The sequence below is a fragment of the Prinia subflava genome, chromosome 7, assembly GCF_021018805.1.
Source record: "Prinia subflava isolate CZ2003 ecotype Zambia chromosome 7, Cam_Psub_1.2, whole genome shotgun sequence".
Taxonomy (NCBI): domain Eukaryota; kingdom Metazoa; phylum Chordata; class Aves; order Passeriformes; family Cisticolidae; genus Prinia; species Prinia subflava.
Genome location: NC_086253.1, coordinates 30,407,679 through 30,428,813, shown reverse-complemented (window position 1 = coordinate 30,428,813; position 21,135 = coordinate 30,407,679). Strand labels below are relative to the sequence as shown.

The following is a 21,135-nucleotide window of genomic DNA, read 5'->3' as shown; positions in this document are numbered from 1 at the left end:
CCATTCAGCTTGGGCCTCCTGTGGTTTATTTTTGCATCAACAAATTAAGTGTGAAAGCAGCGTACAGCAAGCTCGAAACAGCTGAAAATCAGCTCGGTTATCTGCAGAGAAGGGCAGCGTTCCCTCAGTGATCCCGGCTGCCGTCGGAGCAAGTGGAGATCGATCGATCTAATGTCTGCGCTCGCCTTTCATAAAAGAAGGGCTGTGGCTTTAAGTAATCGCTGGCTGCTTGTGCCAATTGCAGGAGCTGCAGTATCTGCCGCTGTCGGGAGCGCTGGGCGCGGAAGCAGGATAACCTGCGGAGGCGAGGTCCAGCCTCGCCGCTCGGCCCCGGCCACAGCTGCCCGGTCGGTGGTGCCGCCGCCACCCGCGCGTCGCCGATGAGGGCCGGGGGGCCGAGCGGGGGGCTGCCGGCGCTGGAAGATGGGCTGCTCCAGCAGCAAGCTGTGCCTGTATTCTCAGTGTGCTGCGGCAAGGGTAATGAGGGTTTGTTTCGCAGGGAGCCGGCCGGGAGCGCGGTGGAGCACCCTGCCCGCCCGTGTCACCTCCGCGGCGGTGTGAGGCGGTGACCGCCGCGCCTGTGCCGCGGTGTGCCCGCGCTGCCGGGCTGGGCACAGCGGCCTGGCCTCCTCCCGGCCAGGGCACGGCTCCTGGGAGAAGCAGGGAGACGGGTGCTTCTGCTTTATGATCTGCTCACACATTCCTTACGATTGTCTCGGTATAAGAAACACCATCTATCTTAACATTAAGAACTGCGAGCAGCAGGGTGGGTTGTGTTCAACTTCGAGCAGGGCTGTGCCTTTTCTTCATGGAAGACTGAGCATTTAGCAAAGTTCTTGGTTTTGTGTTTGAGTAAGCTTAAGATAAATATTTAATGCATGTCTCTTTCACATATACACTGTACTTCTGTGCCCTTGACAGCTACCACTTGATTTGTTCTGAAGGCTTACGATGCAACACCCACCATAAAATATATAATTAATTGCTGCAAAGTAGGATTTTAATTGCAGAGCTATCCTGGAAAAAGCTGTTATTTGTTTTAAAGTATAACTTCCTTAACAACAGAAGAACATCTGTGTATATTATAACAGCTGAACTGTTATCCTAAATGAGTCACATCTTGGCTTCTTGCTCCTGCCTCTTGTTTTTCCTACAGAACGCATGTAAGTTAATTATTGGAAGGTGCCCTGCTCAGACCTCTAGTAACCAAATGTTTGGGGTTTTTTGTTTTTTTCTCTGCAGAGGGAGGAAGCACTGAAGCAGCGGAAAGAGTTATCTCAAGAACTAGTTAACCTTCGAGGAGAACTAGGTAAGAATTTATTTTTGTATTCATCATGAGAACAGAAATGCAGCAAAACAGATCTGCAGAAGACAGATGCCCTGATATTGTAATGGCAGTCATTTAATTTCCCAGCTGAATTCCACTCAGATGCTTTAAGCGCTGCAGAACCCTGACAGCATGACCCCCAGTTCACCAAATTCCTGGAACTGATCTGGCTGCGCCTTGCGGGGCCTCCTTACAAAACATGTGTCTGATGACCAAAGCACTCACTCCTAAAACATGGGAGGATGGCTGATGGCTGCTTTTGTTTGATCCCTAAATTATTTGTATGCTGTCTTCTGGAGATTTGCTGGCAAAAAATTCATAAACCTGTAAAACATACTGTGCAAAATCTGCATTTTTGCCTCAGTGACCTGAAGGTGAATGAGTGTAAAATTAACAGAAGGAAATGCTTTCAGGCTGATGAGATTAAACCTTTGAACTCATCCTAGTGGACAGCTATAAGATGAAATTGAGCTATAGTGTGCAGGGGCTGGTTTTGCCAGCTCTGAAGCCTGATTCAACTGCATTTAGTGGTAGCTCCATGTAACGTATTTGAACTTAGCAGTTGTTCCAGGCAGGTCTCAGTAGGGGCTGGCTTTGAAAGAGCCTGGCCTTCCCCTGCCTTTGCATCCCTCTGTCCTCCTTGTGCCAGCACTGCTGCTGAGGCAGCCCTGCCCCACTGATGCAGTGAGCTGCCTGGGGAACTAAGCCAGCTGAAACTCTGGGCTGGGAGTGCTGTTTTGCCAAAGTTGCCTGGCCTGACTTCAGTGTGTGACTGATGGAGCACTGGACTGGAGCAGAGAAAGGGGAAGGAGTAACAGGGTGCAGGGGTGTGTCCCCCCATCAGCTGCAGCTGATGTTTCTATCACCCTGAAGTGACAACAGGACTAGAGTTTTAATGTAGAAATGGCCTTCTTGCATCACTAAAAGGTTGTTATAAACTTTATAAACCAGATTTCTTTTTATTTATGTACTTAATGTGATTCTCTGAGCAACCCTGTTTATTTACCTCAAGAAAACGGCCTGCGGACTGCTATCAGAGCATGTCTCTTTCCTTCTCTAGGCTTGTATCTTCAATATAATTTTTCATTTATCAACCTAGGTACTATGTTTATCACTTACCTAGAAAGGGAAAATTCTGCTTAGATGGGTAGACCAAAAGCTGGCCAACACTTTGGCCCATTACTTCCTTTAAGGGTTTTGGTGGAGTTAGGGTTTTTTTCTGAAAGCTTAGTTCTTTGTAAGGGTGCCTCATGCTTAAATGAGCTTTCCATAAATGTGTTATCTTCCTGCTTTGATTAGCAGCCTCCTGCACTCATAACTGAGACTCCCATTGCAAGTATATGCCATTCAGTAGGTTGATAACTAGAAAAAACTTGAGATGCAGCTGTGCCTGATGGATCTGTGACACCTGAGTGCCCAGAGATCGCAGACAGGGATGCTGGCTGATGTGCTGCTGGATGACACCGTCAGCTGCTGCCCTCATGGAGCTGACCTTCCTGGGTCAGTTCTGCAGGAGCATCTGAATGGCAGCCTGGGGCTCACTTCCCTTTGTGAGGTTTCCAGACCGTGGTTTCATGAAGCATTTATTTATATTCATGTAGTTCCTTTTTCTTAACCACGTCCCACGTCTAGCCTGTCTGTGCTGCTCTCCTCAGCATGTAAAGGGAGTGGATTTAATTACAGAAATGAAAAACTATCCAGGTCTTCAATTCTATGTAGCTTTAAAAAGAACTGTTTTGGTTTGGGTTTTTTTGAAGTTAAATTAATAATTTGTTGACAAGGCTTGAAAAAGGCATTCTTATAACAGTAGCTTTATCTGAAAATAATCTGCTTAAATACATACCTGCTAATCAGCTTTCTGTTGACACTGTTAAATGGATACAGCTGAACTGTATGAAATTAGATTTCTATAGACTGTTTTGACGTAAGTACTGTAGATTGTCATTCACACTATGATCTAAGCATACGTTTGCTGGGAAAGTTAAGTGCAGTTTGAGTCTTATTTTGGCCACATAGACATTTTGTGGAGTGCCACCTGAACTGTTGGTTTGCAGTTTGGGGACAGGCAGTCTGAGAAGCGGAACCAGGTGTGCCCAGCCCAGTGTAGCCTATTCTTGCATGCTGCTGAGTTTGAGTCTCCTGCAGCTTCTCAGTTTTTTACTTTGCAGTTTAACTGTGCACATTCGCAAGCTCCTTGACTTACCTTGCAAGACCAAACTGACTTGCTATCAGATGGTCTGTTTTGCTGGGTTATTGCATATGACCATTTCTACCAAAACACCTTTTTGTTTAATGGCTCAAATATGCATTCCTGTCCCAGAATGTGTCTTTGGCAGCACCGTGTGACTGTGCCAGCCATGGGGCTGATGGTTACAGACAGTAACAGCAGAGCTTTTTGCTCTCAGTAGCTGGAAGCATGAGCAGGTATTAGCAGTGATAGGTATTTGGGGATGGGCTTTTCCAAAGGAAGTTCAAATTCAGTAACAGTTGGATTCTGAACTTGGCCTTCCTTAAAATCTCCAGCTACAAAGACTAAACTTTGTGGTTTGAATGTAAGCACTATAGTTCTGGGTGCCTCGAGCAATTAGGGATGTCCTGCTTGTCAACTGTTTCTCTTCTTAAGATGCAAGCTAGTGCGTAAACGTCTGGTTACTTTTTTAATTATGTAAGTAGAAATTGCAAGGGCTGCATATTTCTTCAGAGGTACGAAACTATTCCTTCAAATTAATTGCACTCCAAATTGTTTCAGAGCCTCCTTGCAACCACGCTGGATGTGATCCAGCATAGCAGGTGCAAAGCTGACTCAGCCTGCGCCCACCTCGGCCCCTTGAACATTGCTGTTCATGAACATTGCTTTCTCCGTGGGCTGGAGAGGCCTGTGTGTACCCTGGACAGGCAGCCAAATGCCAAACCCCTCTCTCTCACCTTTAGTTCCTGCATGGCAATCAATAAACTGTATTTTCTTCAGAATATCTTCATGTGCTTTTTATTACTAAATTATCTTCCAGATGCTTTGGAAGTTCAGATAGAAGAGACTGTTGTGTTTTACAGTGAATGGGATTTGGTTTTCAGATTAAGGTGATCCTTAAAAATACTTAATAATAGCTAGATGTTTCAGTTATTTGAGACAGAGCCTGACTTGCCACACTTCATAGAGTTGCCTGTTTGCTTGCTTGAACATTTTGTCACTTTTAGTATTTGCATTATAGGGGATGTGAATTTACTTCCCAGCAGAGAAGTGAATGTTTCACGTTATTTATTCAATCATGCCTGCTTAAATGTTGCTTAAAGCAGGCTTTTTTGGCTACCTGCCTTGTCTAACTTGCCCACGAACAAAAATATGCAATGTGGTTTAATGTCCCATATAATTAGTCTCATTATGGAAGTAACACCAAGAGAAACCTGGTCATTAACTTGAAAGCGTGTTTGGGTAGCAGAATTTTCAATATTAAGAATCTGCCAATACCATGAATTAATTACTATATACATATAAATATATATTGTATAGGGAAGGAAATGAGCCTGTCTACAGCAGACTTACTGGTCAAGTGAGCATACAGCTTGCAGTGTGGAATACAAGGTTTGAGCAATTAAGTGTTAGTGCAGTGTAATATCACGTAGTACTAAATACTTGGGCTTTTTTGTGGTAATTATTGCATCCCCCACATCTATGAAAATGCCAACAGTTTCCTGTCCTAGTGAACTCTGATTTAGAATTTCAGACAGTCTACTTATAAATGCCTTCTCATAAATCATAACCAGGCCAGTGAAAAATTTATGAAGGTAACTACTGTTTGCAAACAATTTAATTCAGGCTTCAAAAAATCCGTTTATTTTATCTTAGAGCTATGGTTGTGGTAGCTTTTAGGGGAATGTAAGTTGAAAAATGTTTTATCGAAGCAGTTTAGCCATAAGGGCTGAATTGGATGATGGTTTTATAATGAGAACAAGAAAAAAAAAATGTGAAAGAAGATGCAGCACAATTGTAAGGTCTTATCTCTTGGCTAGTTTTAGTGAAAATACAAAATAGCTTTCTTGTAGATACAAAGGCAACTTTTGTAGTCCTCTTCTTCAGCTGCAGCAACTGTTGCTGTGGTTTGGATGTGCTGCTGTTTGCACTATTGCAGGGAGTTGCCATGTGCCTGGTTCTCCATGCTGCATTTGTTTTATGATTTTGGCACTTAAAAAGCTTTGTAGTGAAATACCCAAGATGCAAGTGGCTGATGTTAACTACTACAAATAAAGGGTAATTTTACATGTCAAAACCAACATTTCTGCTCTGAAGATTTGCTGTTACCAAATCTCAGAAACTTTCCATGATTTCTAAAGGTCATGGTCACACCCAAAAGAACTGGGCTCTTCATCTATAATTAAGGATGTTAAGAAGCTTAAAACCACAGATTAATCTTGCTCTGTGTTGTACTGATACAGGGAGAAACAGTTGTATGACTGTGAAGAGAGGCTGGGACAACCAAGTGGAGGAAAAATACTAATATTTGGAGGAAAAATATATTAATGGCTCTCCTATATGAATAAAGAAGTAAAAATTGCTTCTGGCTGCCAAGTACAGCACTATCCTTAAAACTGTTTAGTGTTACAGGTAAAACTGAGCAAACTTCACAGATAAACAAATAGTGCATCTTTTCATCTCTATGGCTTGATTTTTCCCTGAAATGCTGTTGGATCATTTGTTTCCTGTTGGGGTTTTTGTGTTTGTGGTGGGTTTTTTTTTCTCAAGGTTTGTGGTCTAAAGAAAATGTGAAATTTTGGAGGAAAGCACTTCAGGAAGGGAAAGGAAACACGATAGTCATGTACAAAAACTGAAGTATGCACTACAGGTATCTCTGAAGTGGATGAGAAGTTGAAATAGATTTGTGTTTGTTACTGGAAGAGCACATGTTCCAGTTACAAATTCTTCTTCAAAGTTCAGCATGAGTTCAGTGAGAATACTCTTCAGTTGAGTAGCAATCAAGTTTGGTTAAGTCAGTGGCTAAATGGCCAAATTAAGGAATTTGGGACAAACCATGAAAAAGGCAACTTTCTTAGAAAAAAAGCAGAGCAGTCATAAAATATATGATTCAGTCTGCAGATGGATAGGGCTGTTCAAAATACTTGCTGCAGACATTCCAATCTCAAGTATTTAGGCAAGCTTTGGTTTATGGGACATCTCATAATTTCAAAGTAACAATTCTTTAGTCGGTGTTTTTCCCGAAGCCTCACATGGTCGGTTTCTTGCAGCACCATGATACTGGGAGCTCACTGGTTGTGTAGCAGTTCTGCTGCTTGTTTTGGTGGCAGGGATTGAAGTCAGGCTTGTGATCTGCAAGGAAGCGTTGCAGCCTCCAGCTCTGTGGAGGCCAGGGTTACCTTTACGGCAGCAACTTTGAACTGCCAGTGCAAGTTTTAAACATTTTTTGTTTGCCTTTGTAACATTAGTCTTCTCATAAATCTGAATTGCAAACTGCCTGAAGGGGAACTGATGCATCTGTTTTCTTTGACAAAGGCGTGGTTTGCTATTTGCCTTTTTCCTGAAGTGGTTTGCATCATCTGAAGTTCTGTGTGCTGACATTTAAAGATAAGGAAACGATAGGCAGCACATTCTTCTGGCTAACTGGAGGCAAGCGAATAGCTCTGGCCTTGCAAATAAGGAATTTGATGCTTCTTCCTCTGTTGGTTTTAAATGAAGTGGATCATTTGAAGCATTTTGCTGCAGTTACCTCAACTGAGCCATGCAAGTCGCCTGCCTCTCAGCTGTGCCCTTACTCTGCTGTGGAAGGTCAGCTCCATCTGCATGTGGTTGGCTGTGTAATACCTCCATTTGGCTTGCTGCCTGGCTCTTGGCACTGTAAAATAATGTCCCCTAACAATGATGTTAATGTGGCAGCGCAGGGCATATATATTCAATAACTTCGTGCACTGCTATGTGGTAGAAGTGTGAAAGCTGATTTTTTTTCCTTTCCCTAAGGGAGCAGTTGTAAGAGAAGTTTGTGGAAGGAATAAAGATAGGGGAGTAGTTTTGGGCTGGTGCAGAAAGTAGCAAAAAACGGTGAAATCTGCTTGAGTTGTTGAGAATGTTGTGGTAGGTTTCAGTTGAGCCTGTGTTGCATTGTTGCCAGTCAGAAAATGAAGAGCTTGGCCTAAATCTGTCGAGATCAGCAAATCTTTTACACTGACCCAGCTTGCTGTTAAGCCTAATTCAGGTAGACACACATGCAGATTGATTGCAGTACATGCAGTACAGCTCACTCTCTTAACACTTTCTAGTTCCACTGCAGGTTCCAAGTGATGGTAGCAGGGCCAAGACTCTTTACAGTTCCCTTAAAAGAGAGTGCAAGTATCACCCATCAAGTTACTCACATGCTTTTAATGAGCTATAGCAAGGAAGAGTGAGACGTGTGATTTGAAGCATTCTGCTGGGGCAGGCTGCTTTCCCTTGAGCTGACCCATTACTGCTTTGGGAATCAGTCCTTGAAGATACTGTAATTTATTTATCTTAAGGCTCAAACTCAGTTGTGATGAGAATTTCCTGTACTGCCTGTACAAAAATCCTTGTCTCTTCCCATGCTTTTACATAGAGTTTATATTTACACTGTTTGGGCAGTGTGCCAGTCTGCTGTGAAGTGCATGCATGGCTTCTCCTGCCTTTGAAGATCAAGATAACATTTTAGTTAATTTTTCTCTTAAGCAGTCACTCATCTGACTAATTTATTTTGAACCATAGTACTAGAGTCTGTATAGAATCAGTTTTGCTTAAGGTCAGTGACCACACGCTTGTGTTAGAGATGCTGTTTCACCTTGCTTCCAGCTTTGGGTGCAGCTAGAACTGCATAAGCCGTTTGCTGCAGTCATATTAACAGTGGGAGGGTGACTCCTCCTATTCAGGCTTGGCTGGCTGGACTTGGCAATGCTAAATTTCAAACTCAAAAATGCAAGTTTCTAACTTCTGTTTTGCCTTTCAACCAGCTGCAAATAGGGGGAGACAAACCTAGGTAGCCTTCTTAGCAGACCTGTGTTAATGCAGATGTGAAGAGAATTGCACAGCATTTCTCTTCTCTTAATACTCTGCACTTTTTGCCTAAAACCATTCTCTGTATTGCATATTTAAATATTTCAGGCATAAACACATGAGCAATACCTTTCAGATTGGTAGATCTGTATCAGGCTGTCCATGTCAGGCTAGAATTGCTTATTTGCTGTGTATCTGAGTGTGGGTGTCATTAAACATAATTTTCGTGATACTAAGACTTTCAAATTTAGCTAAGTGGTTTATATGTCAAAAAGTGAAGTACTCTGACAAATACCCTATTGAAATGGAATCAAATAAGGTAAAGTAGCAAATGCAATTAATTTTTTTTTTATTGGAGCTCTTCAGTGTCTCTCATGAGACATTCCTTCTTCCATGTCATGTCAATCTGTCACGCTTGTGCTTTTTATGTGAGCTCTTGGCTTAACTATGTTCAATTAATTCACAGCCTAAGAAATGTGGAATTTGATGTTTTTGTGAAGATCTTTTCATGTGGCCTTGGAGGCACATATTTAATGGATAAATCATATTTGTATATAACCATGTTGCTGTGCAGTGTGTTCATTGTTTTTAATAGTTGTAAAAGTTGCAAATGAAGATGTGACTTTAGTATTGAACTTGATGCAGTTCCTTTTTTTCTTTTTTTTTTCTCTTTTGACATCTTCAGTAACCACTTCTGCAGCTTGTGAGAAATTGGAAAGAGACAGGAATGAACTGCAAGTTGCTTATGAAGGGTTTTTGCAGAAGTTAAACCAGCAACATCATGATGACTTAGCTGAGTTGGAGGAGAGACTTAAACAGTTTTACACTGCAGAATGTGAGAAACTCCAAAGTATCTGCATTGAAGAAGCTGAAAAGTACAAAGCCCAACTCCAGGAGCAGGTTTGTAACACTCAAAGTAATAAAGTTCTCTAACAACTGCTTTCTGCTACAAATGAGCCTTCAGGCTATCCTGGGTTTTGCTAATAACAGTTACTTTATTTAACGTGAAATTCCACTTCACTGCAGCAATACAAATATTACCACACTAAGCTGTACTGATCTTAAGCTTATGTTTAAATGTGGTAGAGATTGGTTGCCAGCTTAAATAATTTCTAGAGCTCCATGGGATATTTGAGTCATCTTGAGTTTTAAGATTTATAGAAACACACGTGCCCTCTGACCTTGCTTTGCAACTCCATGCATGTGACAGATGTGCACAGTGTCCTGTTGGTAGTGGTAAACTGTAGGGCATCATTCCCATTTATTAAGTCTTGTACATGGCTTAGCTTCTAGTTTTGAATCCTGCTAGACCATTTAAAATGTACTCGACATAGTGCATGAAGCCATTGAAACAATGGCTAAGCAAGGGTTGATACACGTAAAGGGAGAAAAATCATGTTGTCATGTTGCAGGTGGACAATTTAAATACCACACATGAAAGCTTTAAGTTGGAACTCAAAAACAGACACTCAGAAAAAGTAGAGGAGCTGAAAAAGGAGTATGAATCCTCTTTTTCAGGCAAGTATTTTGTATTTAAGTACATATGCTGTAGTAGTGCTAGTCACAAACAAAAATATTCAGGCTTTTTGTTTATTATGTCCATTTAATTGTTCTTTATGCCTAGCTATCTTTAAAAACATTAGCTGAATTCCTTCCTTTGGAAATGACAAATTATTTTACATACAACAAAAACCATAATCCCATTGTAGTTGAATGAAACTTTTTAAATAGTTTGAGTGGAAGGGACTTCTTGCCGTAAAAGATACCTGAATTTGCCTCAAAATCCCAAGTGACTGAGTAACTCCTCCCAACCCCTAGTTCTGTAAGGAACACCTCAGAATTAAAAATGAGGATAAGTATGGTTGTGTGCTTTCCATAATGACATGGAAATGTTAAGAAATGTTATACACTGTGTACAGAACACTGTGGCAGAGGTGTTTTTCAGGGAGGGGCTGGTGACATGCTCATGTTTAAATGACTTTGCATCTCATTGATTTAAGTGATGATGATTTCCATTCTCCTTCCAACTCCACTCGATGGCTAAGTTTCCAGTGATACTTTTTTGTCTTGAAGACTGGTCATGCTTTCATTGCTTTCAAAGTGCAAACACCTCTGCATGGCATCTAAAGTAGGAAAAGAAATGTTTTTCTATAAGTCTGTGGAAGATACAATTTCAATTTTTGCTGTTTTTCCTTCCATGAATTCAGTTTTTTTCAGATGTGGCCTGTGCTTATTAAGTCCATTTGTTGTGCATTTGTTGCAGATGAATGCTCTCAAAACTGACAGGCTGTCTGCTAATGAAATGGATATGTGAGGGAACAATCAGCAAGTCTGAAGTGGGAATAAATCTGATACAGCATACATGCTTTGCATCAGTTAATGATAAATATTCTTTCTGTGTTGCCATCAACTGTATCTGTGCATATATATGCAGGCTGCTCCTCAGGCTGTTTCTTTTCAAAAAGAATTTTCATGTCTTATATGGTATTAAAAATCTGCAAAAATTGTTTGTTTTAGAGCTCAAGAGTACCCATGAATCTGAAAGGAAGTTGCTTGAAGATTCCTTTAAAGAGAAGCAGGAGTTGATGGAGGTTTGTTAAGGGCTGGGTTCATTGCAACAGTTTAAAACCTGAAAAGCAGTTCAGAGATGTGCACTGAATTCTTGGCCTAATGATACAATATATTTGCGTTTCAGAAACAAATTGATGAACTGAAAAGTGAAAACAACTCCCTGAGTGAGAAGCTGAAATTAGAAGAACAAAAACAAATAGCCAAAGAAAAAGCCAATCTTGTAAGTCTTGATCTTCCAAAGTAATGTGGGTGAACGATCTTGCCTGGGTTTTTTTTTTTACTGCACAATGCAAAAAATTTACAATGAAGCCTGATAGGGCTCCCATACTTCATGTTTTTTGTAAATGGTTCACTTGCCAGAAGTTTTTCGCAGTCCCTATGATGCTGTGTATTAACTCTACCATTATAATTCTATAAAGCTGTTGAGTATCTAAGTCAGGGGTGGAAATAATAGCCTAAGCTAAATTGAAGACCATGTGTGTACAGGAGTTGTAGCACAGCAGTTTTCTGGACAGTCAGTAACTGTTGTACCGGTGCTATGATCAGCGTGTGCTCGCATCACTACTGCAAAGCTCATCTCTATTGCATTTATTCAAATGTTGAGTCATACTTTTTGCTGATTTATCCTTCAAATAAACTTTTCTTTTGTCCTGCCTTTCCTCCCCAGGCTGCTGCTGCCTCTGATGTTCCTGGGATAGAAATGTGTTCTGAGAGAGGGTTTTTTACGCACTGGTGGGGGAGTTAGACACAAACATGCTTAACTTTCTGGTTACCAGAACCAGGCAGAACACCAGTAGTATTGCTTATTCCACAAAGAGAAATTCCATGCCTAAAGACTCACTTAGGATGCCTCTAGAAGAAGTTTCCCTAGTTTTTCATTGCAATTTGTTTTGTTTAGTTTTGTCTTATTGCTTATTCTAGTGGCAGGATAAAGCTGCCACAAGAAGAATCTGCAACCACAATATGTTGCTGTGGCAGTGGGAGTTTGAACTGTAGTTCCACAGGCACGCTCAGATGTTGCTTAAATTAAAGGAGCAAAAGTCAAGTGCCTTTACATAGCTGCAAATGTGCTTTGTGCTTTCCTGACAGCATAAGATGCATGATAAGCTTGAGACTTCTCTTTGGTAAAGCACCAGTTTGACTCAGCATACTCTTCTGTACTAAACACAAATTCTGCAGTATCTGAATTCTCAACAGCCCTTTGAAGACAGAGATGTATTTCCATCTCTCTGGTTTCATTTAGATAGTGTCACTTGATATTCCCAAGTTTTTTGCTAAAAACTTACGTAGGCCTTTCCGTCTTTTTATTTGGCTGTGTGTGCTCCTCTGAGTAGCTAATGTGGGGGCTCAGACTTTACTTTAAAAACATATTTTAAGGACACTGGAGGGAAAGAAAATAAATTGAATATTGAACATACTGTAAACTACATATAAACTTTTCAGGATTGCTGTTCTTGTTAGCTCCTAGATTCCATGTTAAAGTCACGAAACAGAACCAAATTGTCTGCTGCCTTTACTGAGGCAGCATTGCATGCTTCACCTTCACACAGACTTCTCAAAAGAAGTTAAACAAGAACCACTAATGCAACAGACCTTAAAAACAAGCAGGGGAATGAACTGTGTAGGTGATGGAGTCCCTATTACCAGTGACATGTCCTGGCCCTGTCCTTCTGGGACCACACCCCACAAAACTGCAGGCATTGCCCTCCTGTCCGAGGTTTGTGGTGTGGCAGTGAAGCTGTTACTCAGTGCGCTGCACCTGCGTTCTTACCCAAATGCACGAAAACAAGTTTTGTTTGATTTTGAAGATAAACTTAGTTACACAATGTGCTTAATCATTGATTGATTTCAGCTCATGTTCCATTCTCACTACCTGGAAATGGACTAAGACTTGCTTTAATTTTCCTTTTTTTTGGCTGTGACTGCCTTGAAATGCCGAGAATGTTTGCATGGTTTCTTACTCTGGAAAACAGGTCCTTGAGGAATCTTACCCTGCTCTGGCCTCCTCCTGCTCTCCCTTCCACCTCCCAGAGAACACTAGAAAGGGAAAAATGAGAAAAGTCCTAACTTGCTGTATTGTAGATAAGTCATGGATGTGTGCCAGTGCAAGATTTGTATGTATAATTGCATTTTCAGGCTTTAGAAGAATATAAAACTGAAAACTTTCTACTTATGAGCCAGCTACCTTCAGACTCAAACCAGGGAAGATAAACAACAGTCAAGTTCAGAACTTAAAGTTCTGGTGCTTTTTTTAACTATTCCGGTGCCTGAAAACTTTTCAAATGTTTACTCTAATTATCTCTTGGGATGGGTTATGAGTAATATGAAATAAATTTTGGAACTCCTAGCCTTAAGGCCTTTGGGCACTCCTGTGAAACAAGTTTTGCTGTGACAGCATTCATGCCTTCCTTTGATTCAGAAGGGTTTTTCATGTCTGTGCATTAAGTGTTTTCTGAGCAGCTTCTAATGAAGCAACTGCAACTGTCCACCTACCCTGAGGGACAAACAAAAACCAAGGAGAAAGTGATATCAGACCTTGTTATCTCTTCCAGTGTTTGACTTCACTCAGAACAAGTAACTCGTTACCATAATTATTTTCTTGTTTTTTCTACATAGCAGAGAAACATCTAAATTATTCCTGAAATTCAGGGTACTAAGCAAACTCTCTGGCAATCTTTCAGAAAAACCCACAGATTATGTACCTGGAACAGGAGCTGGAAAGTTTGAAAGCAGTGCTGGAGATCAAGAATGAGAAACTCCATCAGCAGGACATAAAGCTAATGAAGATGGAAAAGCTGGTGAGTGCTCCTTAGGCTTAGGCAGGCTGGGCTGTGTCTCTGAGTTGTTCCTATAATGAACTTCAGCTGAACGGACTTACCTGCGAGAATTAATCTTTTTTGTTTAAAAGGAAACAGGAATTCATGATAGGACATGCTCATATTGTGGGTACAGCTTCAGGATATATGACAAGAGGGGAAAAGAACGACCCCATGCTGTAAATTACTTTTTAACATCTTAGGACCACTACCAGTTTGCTGTGTTAGTACAGATTATCTGGGAGCCTCTTCCCCCAAAGAACAAAATACTTACCTGTTAACATTGCTCAAGTTGTATGGAAGATAGATTGCAGTGTCACGAAAACATTAACAAGGAAATGATCCTAATTTAACAGGAAGGGATCAAACATGAAATGGAGTAAGTCTTGATTAGCTTAGGCCAATCATTTTAGCTGTTAAGCTGCTTGTTTAGCTTTGTTTCTGTCTTCCTGACCTGTGTGTAATTCCACATGAAAAGTCAGTTTTGGAGGCAGGACTTGTAATCGCTTAGCATGCTCTTATTTGTGACAGGACAGGGTCCTTCTCCTGGGTGGGGCCTTTGAACACTGTTGTAACACTTGCTTAAGCAAGACTTTAATGAGGAAGTATAGAAAGAGGTTTGGATACAAAGGAACACATTCATGTCAGTTGTTCAGTATTGTGCAGCAGTGTATGCTAACCTAGTCTACAATTATTAGCAACTTACTAGCGAACCTTCATCTTTTCCAACAGACATTGGCCACAGTATAGGCCTTGGACCATCCAACCACTTAATCAGTTTTTCCTTTTATTTTTGATAACGTCCTCCAGCAACGACGTGGAATCAGAAGAGCAATAGGGGAAGTTGTTTATTCAGGGGAACTCTAGAATCTGTCATGTTATTTCTAGACAGTCTTCTGTCTAGAAAGGTGCTACAGTGTCTAAAACTGCTGCCCATCACTGGCAGAAGTTACTGGAATGTGCTGGTTAAGAGTAGATCCCTTATCCAGTCCTCCTTGTTGGCATCTAATCAGCACAAGTGGCCAAGTGCCAGTGTCATGCAAGGATAAGGTAAGTAGGCTGGTTTTGTATGTACTGTAACAAGCTCTGCAAACTCCAGATTGCCAAGGTCTGTGATAGCTCAGTCAGAATCTTGATAAGTGCATGTATGGGTTTTATTTCAAATTGTGACCTTCTTTTCAAGGTGGAGAACAATGCAATCTTAATGGATAAATTAAAGAAGATTCAGCAAGAAAACGAGGAATTGAAAGCTCGGATGGACAAACACATGGAGCTTTCAAGGTGAGAAATATCTGTGGACATTTACATGCCCTTAATCAGGAAGAAGGGGTTCCTGTGAAGAAAATTCTGCTGAAGTATTGGTGAATGCAATTTTGTAGTACTCTGTGAAAGAACACATCTGTTTCTTCCCCACTTGTATGTCTACAAATGTAGAGTAACAAGCAGGAACATTTTGAGAGGGGGTAAAGGTTTAGTATGTTCTTCAGTACTCCAATATTTTAGGGAAGAAAAAGCAACTCAGAAATACTGTCATATAAAGATTGTCCCTTTTAAGTACTACTGGCTTGGAAACTAGACCTGGGTCATACTTATAACCACTTCAGTGAGTGATTTGTCCCCAGTTTAGATCGGTGTGGTTTATTTAGCAATAACAGTAATATTTAACATGAATAGAACAGGTCTGAGGTGCTCCTAACAGTTGCTGAAATGGATGGCCAGACTCTTCCAGTGTGAAGGAATCTGTAGCTTCTATGTTGAGCTGAGCCTGCAACAAGACCCACAGGCTCCAGCATAGCTGTTTAATTGTATGTGTCATTTTAAGCAGAACAAGCCTCACTTTTCAAATGCTTTTTCTGGCCCTTAGGGATGTTTCTTACTGGGACTTTCTCCCACTTTCTGCAAGCTACCAGTTTAATATAGCTAGGATGAGAACATGCTCAGTCCTCCTATTAAAGCTGGAATTCAGTTGTGAGCCAAGCAAAGGTTTAAGCACTTTCAAACCTCTCTTAAAGTTTCAGTACTGCAGCCTCCAAGTTGGGTTATGAGTTCTGATGTAAATCTTCCATTTGCAGGCAACTTTCTACAGAGCAAGCTGTTTTACAGGAGTCACTAGAGAAAGAATCAAAAGTAAACAAGCGCCTGTCAATGGAAAATGAAGAACTTTTGTGGAAGTTGCACAATGGTGACCTATGCAGCCCAAGAAAACTGTCTCCCAGTTCTTCATCTGTGCCTCTTCAGTCCCCACGAAATTCTGGTAACTTCTCTAGTCCTGCAGTGTCACCGAGATGACATCTCTTGAAAGAGGGGCCTGCAATTCATTCCTGATCTGCAGAACCTTTCCTAACTTTAATCACAGGAGCAAGAGCTATATTAGCCGCCTGTGACAACTAAACATAACTGGAAACTATTTGGTGCAAAAACAGCGATAGGAGACTGTGAACGTGGGAGTAAGACATTCACTCCTCCCAAAAAGACTTAGGACCTCTATGGACATCGTTGCACAAAGCACTTACAGAGCAAGAAAAGACTTGTTCATTGCCTTTTCACCTAACCATAAGAAGCTCAGGGGCTTAGAGATAAAGATCACAACCTTTATAATATGTTCCTTATCACCAACACTTTTTAAGGCCGTGTGTGTGCGCGTGTGCGTGTGCCGTGGATGGAATGGGTGTAACACACTGTGCGTGTGTCTAATGCTGCCTTCTTTGCTGTGTACGTAATAAAGGATAAAAGCTGAGGACTATACATCGACATGTACTTCCTTGATACTGCTCTCACTATGCATGCTCAACAGAGGACCCTTGCCTGGGAATGAGGAGAAACTGCCACTGCTACTGTGGGACAGTTTCCTTCCTCATTCTGGCTGGTAAAAAAATGGCACAAAGACCTTTGTCAATGGACTCATTAGTGTCTTGGCCAAGCTGAGTATGCAACTTTGAATTAATTTTAAAAACTAATTGAATTGCAGCCATATTTTGCAGGGTGCAATGGATTTTGGGTTTCAAGTCAATAGGGTTGTAGTCAGAACTACAGTAGCCCTCAAGGTCAGAAGTTCTTAGCTGACTTGCAGGTTTAGAAGCCTAGACCTAGCATCTTAACCTGAAAAGGAAGCACTAATTTCCCCAAAATAGCATGTCTGTTCCTGAGGATAAACAAGATGTAGATTTGAAAGCCAAAGAGAAAAATGCAGTAACTGTAACTAGGTGCATTCCTAATTCAGTTCTCAAGAAGATTAAGTAATTTGTGAATTCCAATGTAGCTGGTGACACACTTTGCCTTTTTTAAGCATTAGCGGTTGTATTAACTTTCCTCGGGGTTGGCTAAATTCACCTGAGGATGAGGTGGTATCTGTGTATTTTATCTTACTAATTCTGCCATACTTTCCCTGTTAGAGTGCAGGATACTGGTGTTTTGACAGTTCATCAGGTGAAAAATACTGTACAAGAGATTCTGTAGAGTAGGGGAAAAAGTTGTCCTGGCTGCTGGAACTGGAGGATGAGGGTATCAGTGTTTCTGGAAATACCACATGCTGAATTTTGGCTTCAACAGGGTAATTGGATAGCCTTGCTGGACCCTTGATCAAACCTGTTAAGGTGACTGCTCTGTGCCCACTAAACCAGGTTCAGCACCAGATTAGTGTTAGAAAATACTACTGATGCTTACAGTAGCTTGGGCTTCACAGTAGGGCCAGGACATTGTTACACTGCTGGTGAGCTGATGCTGGTAGCTGGCTGAGTTTCCCTGTCTCTTTCAGTACCTTGGGGACAGGAATCAAGGGCATGAGAAAGCATTTAGGGAACTCAACTGGAGAACCACTTCAAATTATTTTACCTAAGATTTCCAAAATCTTGGCTAGTAATGAGGAACACAGACAGAGAAACAAGACTGTTAACAGTACTTAAACAGTAAGTAAATTTATAACATATTTAAACCTGTGATTGACTGTTTCATCATTAAATTTACTTAAACCTCTCATAATGTACAAGTTAAGGTGCAATTTCTAGGGAATATTATGCTTTCTTTTAATCCTTTCTAGGGCACTGTACATACCACTTGCTAGTGGTTTCAGTACTTAAAATGTTTACTAGGAGGTTCAAATTTAACTATGAAAATCCTATGTTGGCTACAACTTGGCTTTAAGTATGTCTTGGAACATTCTTACTTTCTATAGTCAAAGAGATTTGATTGCATGTATTTGAGCTGAATGCTTTACAATAAATTTTTTGTACCGAGTGAAGGATTTTTCTTCTGCTTGTGTTAGTCAAAGGATCTTTAGTCTAAGGAGGAACATTTTTCTAGCTACTAAAATCTCTTACTATCTGCTCAGCACAGCAAAACAGCAATGGTGAAGCTTCACAGCACAAATTATTCATGTTCAGCTAATCCTTATGAAATTTTTCCCTTGTTACTCCACTCGTGGGTAGAAGGTAAAGATATAAGGAGACAAAGATCTATGGAGCTTGCTTGTGATTCTTCAGAACATTCTGTGTGTGAGAAAAGCCACAGTTAGAAGTTAGCAGTGTAACAGGTCCTGTCACAAGGACGCTTACCTAGCCACCAGGAAGAACTTCACTACTTTAGCTGCAGTGCAATGCCTCAAACGAAACATGCAAAGCAGAGTGCACACAAATGTTGGAGGGTCAAATAGGGCACAGCCCTTCCTGTAGCAGGAGCAGGGAAAGCTTTTCCAGGCTGCTGTACAGAAAAGTAAGTATGGTACAGTAGATAATACAGAGACTGTTAATTTGTTGATAATTTACCTCCACAATACAGGAGACTCGTCATGTTTAAACTGCTTGCAAGTAGACTCTTTAATGCTTTTATGAACAAATGAAGACTGCTTGTATGTAGAAATCAGATTACAGAAATACCTGTTTAGTGTTTGTCCTGTTGGTCTCAACAAATTAAATAATCCTGCTAATCTGTAAATACTGTTTCAATGTTTTTCTCCGAGTATGAGTATTTCAAGCTTTAACTTAGGTACCATGTGTTAGTATAAGGCTTTGTTCAATTCAGTAACTTTTACATATATTTAGGTTTTCTCTTCAGCATAAGGTTTCCTTCAGGAAAAGCTAGAAACCTGCTTACCATCATCATAGGCCAAAGATCAAGCAATTGAACAAGTGATTTTCTTCAGATATGCAACTTTACTCTCAGTTCCAACTCAAATGATAAGTTTCAGAGGAAGCTACGGTGACATTTAACAGCTGCACCATTCCGTTTGTTGCCATTCAAACTATTCACAGTATGGTTCACCTTCAATACTTTTCCCAAAAGGTCACTGTATGAGTTGCACTGTATTTTCTATAAAATTTGAGGTGAATCATTTCCTTGAGCTAACTGAAGACTTGATGTTTCTCATTACTAACACCAAAGACACTTCCATGTAAACTGGTATCATGCAATTCGTGCAGGAAATTCCTCTAGACAGTAACCAACCCCTGATCTTGTCCAACAGCCAGGAAATCATTTAGGGCTGCAGCTAAAAAGGTCGTCATAAAGTTGAAATAACCACTGAACCCTTAGGAAAAAAATACCTTCTGACCATTGCTGCTGCCTTGCCTTAGAAGAGCAATGACACAGGTATGGAAATGGAAATAACAGCACTGGCAGCTTTAGGCATGTAACTTTGACAAGTCACTTACATTTCATTTCCAGGGCTTCCTTCTCTTACCCTGTCACTGTTCATTTAGGTGGAAATGTGCAGTTAACTGTGGCAATGGAACATCAGCTCTGCCCAGGAGGCTTTTGGTAAAATAAAAACTATGTAAAGTACATAGGAAAAGAATTCTCATAGTTTTCAATTACAAGAATTGTTTTGATGCTTGGTGGGAGGACAAGGACCAAAACTCTTCCTTACAGGCACTGCTTCTGTACCAGTCTTGAGACCTGCAAGTGAGGGTTACACATAACCATTACACCTCAGGGGAATACTCGAGCAAGAGATTTAAACCATCCTTTCCTCTCCTGCCAAACTGTCATCAAGGAAGTGGAGCCTCCACTGTGCTGTTGAACCAGTGTGGGCAGGTGACATGATCTCCCACTTCCCAGATACTCTGAAGGAAATCAAGTGTTGAATTACAGGCTCAAATGCGCTTTGAAATTCAAAAGGCTGGCACAACTCCTTTAGTTCAATGGGAAAGACATTGTTTGAGAAATGAAAATGCTAAAAAGGAATTAACACATTGCACAGCCTCATCTAGAAGCTCAAGCATTGTTAATTTGGTCATAATAAAAAAAAAAACCCCACATGGTACAAGGACATTTTTCCCCTAAAAAAACAGTACAAAGACCTTTTTTAGGTATTACTAAGAAATTATAATCTACTTTGTCCTTTGGATTGCAGTGTGATCTCGATACAGATTAACCTTGCCTCTTAAACCTTCAAAGTTAGTTCTACAGCATGCTGGGTTTTTTTTTTTGGTTGGGTTTTTTTTGGGGAGGGGGTTTGTTGTTGTTGGTTTTTTGTTTGTTTGTATGTTTGTTTGTTGTTGTTGTGTTTGGTTTGTTGTTTTTTTTTAAGATAATCTGATTTTCAGAGGCCACAGATGAAAAAGCTGTTGGGGAATGTTCTCCATGTAGCTTATTTCATGAGACCTGCATGGAACCATTTCAGTCTTTATCACGGGTATTTCTCTTACAAGTTAAATTGGTTTAGGTTCCTGCAGGCTGAAGAAAAGGCATTCAGCAAGCTTGTTTAATGTTTTCATTAGCTACACTACTGATCAGATCATTGGCTTCACTGGGAAGCACTTAGAGCTGTCACCATTGCAAACAGTCCTGCACACATCTGCTCAAAGGTCTGGAATATCTAGAGCACAGGGTTACCTCAGACCTTCAGAAGAAGAAAGCTCCAGGAATTCCAGTCAAATGCAGGCTGAGACAGAGGGAAATGTGCGACCAAGGGACCAGTTCCTGCTTTGCTTCCTTGTACGTTCAGAATAAGCTGGTTTGCACTTGCCTTGTAAATAAAATGGCTTCCATTAAATTTGTTTTTGTTATTTCACTACTAAGGAGGAGATCTATATTGAAAGTTCTGGCTCACATAAAGTTGATGCTTGAGACTTAAAAAAAAAAAAAAGCCAAAATGTCCTACAATGTTGTTACCAAGTTCTTACCTTCTCCTCTGGCAAGTTCTTTCCTTGTACTGGTAACTGAACCCAGGGTGAGAGAAGCAGTGGCTTATTTATCCAGATATAGTTCTGTGTGAATGAAAATATCTTTCCTTTTCTCCTAAGTAAATACAATGAAGTTGAACTTGTTATTAACCTAAGAAGAAATGATGCTGTAAAACTGAACATTTTTTACTTTGCCTTTTTTTTCATCTGTAAATGTTAATGTATAAATAAATGCGAGTTCTACCTTTAGCAACCATAATTTGCTACATAATTTACTGTACATAACACCAGACATCT

At 40.7% G+C, this 21,135-nt stretch overlaps 1 protein-coding gene across 6 annotated transcripts in view; it reads left to right on the top strand.

Annotated features, from left to right (window-relative positions):
- The window catches only part of MTUS1 (microtubule associated scaffold protein 1), a 147,592-nt gene extending 126,501 nt beyond the window's left edge, over positions 1–21,091 (top strand). For 5 of the 6 annotated variants that reach the window (XM_063402038.1, XM_063402039.1, XM_063402037.1 and 2 more), the window contains 8 exons: positions 1,243–1,309; positions 9,019–9,233; positions 9,746–9,851; positions 10,851–10,924; positions 11,029–11,124; positions 13,586–13,702; positions 14,904–15,001; positions 15,793–21,091. In XM_063402038.1, coding sequence (XP_063258108.1) covers positions 1,243–1,309; positions 9,019–9,233; positions 9,746–9,851; positions 10,851–10,924; positions 11,029–11,124; positions 13,586–13,702; positions 14,904–15,001; positions 15,793–16,009 — 990 coding nt within the window. In that variant the 3' untranslated portion in view covers positions 16,010–21,091. Of the gene's footprint in view, positions 1–256; positions 478–1,242; positions 1,310–9,018; positions 9,234–9,745; positions 9,852–10,850; positions 10,925–11,028; positions 11,125–13,585; positions 13,703–14,903; positions 15,002–15,792 lie in introns of those variants that run through there. The other variant, XM_063402043.1, reaches the window with a different exon arrangement.
- Positions 21,092–21,135: the final 44 nt, after the last annotated feature.